The 6,094-nt window shown below is 41.6% G+C and overlaps 1 protein-coding gene across 1 annotated transcript in view; it reads right to left on the bottom strand.

Moving 5' to 3' along the window:
- LOC118406322 overlaps nt 1–6,094 on the bottom strand; it is a 20,173-nt gene extending 14,079 nt beyond the window's left edge. Inside the window, exon 1 of the mRNA XM_035806256.1 lies at nt 5,722–6,094. Coding sequence (XP_035662149.1) covers nt 5,722–5,851 — 130 coding nt within the window. The 5' untranslated portion in view covers nt 5,852–6,094. The remainder of the gene's footprint in view (nt 1–5,721) is intronic.

The following is a 6,094-nucleotide window of genomic DNA, read 5'->3' on the forward strand; positions in this document are numbered from 1 at the left end:
AGTGCAGTGAGATACCACCATAAGGCGCAAAACTTTATGTTGTGTGAATAAATCCTCTATGTCACTAGCAAAATCAATTGTTGGCCCAAAATTGAGCTATTGACTACAGCGGAAGCAAATATAACAGTCCTTCAAATCTCTTGTACTACTGTAGATTCCAACGATTGTGCACCAAAAATGTAATAGATGATTTAAATGTCACTGACGAAAGACACCAGATGGCTGTTTTAAACGTCTGACCGTTTCCAGAATCATTTCCAGTTGCTTGAGTAACTACTTTTTTGGTGAGATGATTTGATGTTCGAGTTCTGGTGACACGACCAAGAACAAATTAGCTACCGACGTTTTGGCAGTCCGTCTGCTTCCTTCCTCGTAGCCTGGATACCATACCCCAACCTCAGATATATTTCGTGTTGGGGTCTGGCAGGATGGCTGTAGAAAGGTTCTCGAAGGCCCTTGATCAGAGGGAGGAGAACCTAGGATTGATGACCACTCACACCACAGGTAGCCAGCTACAACACACCACAGTTGGTCAGCAGGCTATCACAGTAGCGAATCAGGTATTTGGTGGTCACTGTTATGGATTAAAAAAAAATACAGTTGGGGGTCTTTAACCAATCATGGCAGGGGTGTAATTACCCCCTGCTGATCCTGCTGCTGTTCTATTGGTGGATTTTTTTCGCCCACTAGAAGGGGCAAAATTGAGAAGAGTTCCTACCAGAGCCCTGCACGATACGAGGGGTGATCAATAAGTTCTCGGCCTAACTCAGAAATAATAAGCACAACTCAAATTTTGAGGCACAACTTTATAGTATGAAGCCTTTTATCAATATCCTCCAAATTACAAATCATTGGAGTCATTACTTTCCAGGCATTCGTTTTATGCAAATTAGAAGGTAAGTGGCGAGAAAAAGAAGGGTGAAGTGTGATCAGACAATTTGACCCGCACACCTCAGGTTTCAGATCAATTGTCCACTTTTTTTCGTTATCCCTTACCTAACGTTACTGGGTGTCACCTGCAACGTAATGATCACAATAATTTGAATTTTGGTACACATTTATATAAGATTTTATACAAGTACGTGGGATTATCAATAAGTCCTCGGTTTTGCGGAGAAATAATAAGCACAGCTCAGATTTCGAAGCATAGATGTCAAGTATAACGTCTTATATAAATCTGTACCAAACTTCAAATTATTGTGATCATTACTTTGCAGGCGACACCCAGTAATGTTAGGTAAGGGAGAACGGAAAAAATTGGACAATTGACCTGGCCTGAGGTGTGCGATCGAACTTGCGCTGCTGGAAGTCAGACACCCAATTCTTTTTGCTTGAAATAGGAGGAGAATGATTATCAAACATTTTGACAATGTCTTTTGTTAATTTACGACATGGGGAACTCGACCCACACATGTCTGATCACAATTCACACCACTTTTTTCTCGCCACTTACCTTCTAATTTGCATAAAACGAATGCCTGGAAAGTAATGACTCCAATGATTTGTAATTTGGAGGATATTGATAAAAGGCTTCATATTATAAAGTTGTGCCTCAAAATTTGAGTTGTGCTTATTATTTCTGAGTTAGGCCGAGAACTTATTGATCACCCCTCGTAGATACTTGAGATCGGGCTGGGGTTTGGTAACCAGGCTACCTTCCTCGGGGCTGGATAATTGATATCTTCACAACTCCTGTCACCGATTTAAACCACTGCGTCCCTTGGGAATAGCAAACAGGAAGACCAATGTATAAAACATCATGGTAGGTAAAGGTACATGTAATCACATAGAATGTTAAGGCCGTAGGGGCAGTTGGTTGTTATCCACTGTGTCTAGGGTACGACATTGGGAGGTGGACCACAACCCTCTTCGTCCGCCTCCTTTACCGCCCCAACCGAAGTCAAGTACCCATTTTTACACCTGAGAAAGTGAGTGGAGTCAGGAAAGTCGTGTAAAGTGCTTGCGAATTGTGGTACAACATTCAGCTAGGAATCAAAACATCTCAGACCCTCTCGATGTCGTGCCTGTTAACGTTACCACTGAGCCATACGACGCCACTTGACATCGTAAACCGACGTAAAGACTTCTGCAACATTGCAGACAAAAAACCTTAAAGTTAAAGATTACTAAAAAAATTATATATGCTCGAACCAGACGACGATCGCTTGCCGACAAAGTAAAATTTGTGTGACCTTTGATTTTATAATTGGAAGGTGATACACAATGCAAAAAAATAGACACACTCGTGCAAAAAAAAAGTTCTTAGTCTATGAAATTCGTTGACCGATCATCAGTTTTAGCTTCTAGTGAAGAATGGGTGTGTTCCACCGGAGTTCGCAGTGATTTTGAAAGCCACCCTTGCTTTCTGGGTCACGGGCGTTGTTCAAGTCGCTCAGCCGGCTATATCGGAGCTGTCAGACTGTGGAATTACCACGCCATTATTCCAGACAGGGAGGACCAAAATAGATCAGCAGGCCATTCAGTCATGAATTCCTTTTTCTTTCTGACATGGTGACCAAACTCAATTAGAGCCTATTAAACTGTAGTACCTATCTGAACCGCTGGGAAAAGCTCCCCTGTTTTGTTCTTTGTTCCTAACCGGGGCCCGGCCGGGAAGTTTGCGGGAATAAAGAATATGATATAAAAGGCAGTAGGATCTTAGTTATGAGCAGAGCATAATCTAATCTGTGTATATTTCTTAATAAACGCCTTTATTTTTCGTTTACAAAATCAGCCCGACCTGTCCCCGGTTTGGAAATGCGACCATGACATGAGTTGTTGCGATTGTCTGGTCAGAAGCTTTATAGAAATTCAATGATATTATTTCTTGGAGCCAGCGCAGTGTTGATTATGTTTTCTCTCACGAAAGGGGAATGCATTCATCACGTTTGCTTAGTTTCTTCCTCTTATTCTTCCGTTCCAAACAATTTACGGACAATGTGGTATTCGATAACGTTATGTATCAAGTGGCAGGACAGAGCTTGAGGAGCTGGTCACCATATACATGGTTTTTTGAATTTGAATTAACAGAGCTGTAGTTTATAGGCCGGACCATGTGCAGGAAACATTCTGTATTTGCATGAAAATGTTGCCTTCCTAGCGTTAATCTGCATTGAATGGACGAAGTCCTATGAAGTATGCCTCTAAATTTCACTGACAAATGTTTAAATTGGACGCATATTTCGTGTCTAATATGTACTGACTGGTAGATATCAAACGAAATGCAGTGTAGTGCCTTAGATGGTAACCGCGTGTGTAAAGTTAATATAAAAGCACCTGGGATTTATTACGCCCTCGGGAGATTTAATATGGTACTTTGATTTTGTTTACATTTGATCAATATAGGTCGTCATTTTACCCTACCCAGTATATTTCGTCATTTTCAAAATGACTATGGTATCTAATATCGAATCTTCCAGGTATTGAAGGTACGAAAATGAAGAATTGCTTATTCTCCGTCCCCTCAATACAAAATATACATGTATATCCCCGCCTTAATGTGGTATCTCACTGCACTTGCAATTGGGGTACCGGTGCGACACTGCGGGGTTGTTGTGTTATTTTTGCCGATTTTTAAAAAAGATTTAGATATTGCTCAATACGTAAAAACATGACTTAGAAGAAAACAAAACACACAAAACCTACTGCTAATAAAATTCGTTCTTTCTTTCTGAAATTCGTTGAGTATCTTTCGAACCCCGCGCAGTGCCGCACTTCTTGTAATGAACCAAAAATGAACAATCAATATTTCTAATGGTACTACACCCATAACTAAAGCTTGAAGCCAGTATCCCTAAACTTAATAAGCTGTGAGTATTCGGACTACTATAAACTCATATCAGGACAGCAATGACTCTTAATTTCAAACTGTTGCAGCCAAACGTTTGAATTTGACAATTCCGTTGAGACGAATAGCGTCTGGTAGCCGGGTCAAGCGGACTGCATATTGCTATGCCCCAGATTGGGAAGGCCAGCACATGCGTAAAGCTCTGGGGATTTAAGGCGCCTTCAGGAAATTTCAAATGGACATATATTTCCTCAGAACACACGGGGAAAATAAGGACTGTGCCGCCCACGTTACATACCCCACCGGGCCACGGACGTGTTGCATTTTACTGTAGTGTAGGTGGTCTAAAGAAAGGGCGCTAAACATAAAGGTGGTATCTCACTGAACTTGGGGCACCGGTATGGCACTGCGAAATATTACTCAACGAATTTCAGAGATAAACAACGAATTTTCTTACATTTTGTATATTTTGTTGTCTTCTAAGTTATATTCTTACGTGATACGCATATCTAAATCATAACAAATCTGCGAAAATAGCACAACAGTGTCGCAGTGAACGAACACCGCAGTTTCGCACCGGTGCCCAAAGTGCAGTGAGATACCACCGTAACTGATTCTGTCCATAATAGATATATGTGGAGAAGGAGACCTCAAGCCAACCGTTCACACTTACGCCACATCTTCAGAAAAGACGCTGGAGCCGCATGTTCCCCGTTTTGGAACTTTATTCGAACCGACACACAACAAACATGTTTCGCCGTGTGGCTTCCTCAGTGTTATGGGCTCGATTCTGTCAATATTACCCCATCCGTGAAATCACCATTTACATAATGTGGCCAATGATAATATTTTATCAATGTATATAAAAGTATATATTAGAATACTATGAATAGAAGTTGAGGCAATCAAAAAGAAGGACAACAATAAAGAAAGTATGGACATATTGCTGGAGCAATGGAACGTGGCAAATATGACAATGATCTTACGATGTATGTTATGAAAGGAGAGTACAAGATAAAGAAGATTGGTGGAAAGTAAAATTTATTGAAAAATTGATCCATTAATGGAAGACGTGAATGATATAATTATCACCGCCATAACAATACAACACTCATTATCAGTACAAATACTTACAAATGACAAACAAAAGTCTAAATGTTCAACACGATTCTCAGAAAGATCCATTTCATGTACATAAAAACAGCTGTAAAACCCATAGCCTTCCGTGTTTCCTCGTTCCCGAAAAGACCACAAAATCTCGATTTGACGGTTAATTTATGCATTTTCTCCTTGCGGTAGCGAATCAGAACTGCAACATTGTCTCTATATAAGGGTTTGATATCAAGAAAACATCTTAAGATTGAAGCGTGCAAAACATGCTTATGTCAGCTAGAAATGTAATCGCTTTCAACATTTCGGATTCAGAACAGCGCCCGGGGGAAAAAGGAAATGCAGAAGCTGTAAAATCCAATCCTAGGATATTGATCCCTCAGAGAAACAGGTTTCTCTTACAATCCTGTCTGCATGCAGACATTAACTCTTTGATAAAAACCACCGGCAGGCCACTTGTAGGTTTATTATACGTTCGTAAGGAGTATTTGACAAGCGTAATGAAACGACAAAATAGGCTTCGATTTATTGATCTCTCTCTTTCTCCCTCTGGGGACAACATTCATCAAAATCAAACTGTCTATCGTTAATAGGCGTACAACGTACGGTGATTACAACGCATACATGACTGTATGGGTATTTATGTCTAATTTTGTTTCTCTTCACGTTTTCTTTGCAATGAATATTCCGATTCCAGCAGCTTTCAGCGAGGTAATAGTTCATAATATCTAGTCGCACGACTTATGCTTGAAAGCGCGCCGCGAAAACAAAATCGATAGAGTACAATCCCGGGAAAATGAGCGGTTGTATGGAGCAATCCTTACCGGCTTGTTTGAGCCTTCCTCCCGCGCAGATCGCCCATCCGTCCGACCCCGCCGCCGTCCTCGACAGAAGTAGGAAGATTATGTACAACTCTGCTCCTCTGTAACAGCTTCTCGGCATCGCCGCTATCATTTCGACCTTCCCTTCCTCGCGGCCATGTTTAGGAGAGGAGCTCGAGTAGTAGCCGTGCGCTAACGCGGCACAATAGCACTCGACAGGTGGAAGGTAGAAACCGCCTCGCGCGGCGCGAGTCCCGCCGCAAGTGTGGTAATGATTCCGGCGACGCTTAACGAACCGTTTACGCCGCCAGTAGGACCCGGTGATGGACCTATCATTACGCCCCGTATGAGCACCCTTCCCTGCTTGCTGTCAACA

This window comes from Branchiostoma floridae, chromosome 19 (assembly GCF_000003815.2).
Source record: "Branchiostoma floridae strain S238N-H82 chromosome 19, Bfl_VNyyK, whole genome shotgun sequence".
Lineage (NCBI taxonomy): Eukaryota > Metazoa > Chordata > Leptocardii > Amphioxiformes > Branchiostomatidae > Branchiostoma > Branchiostoma floridae.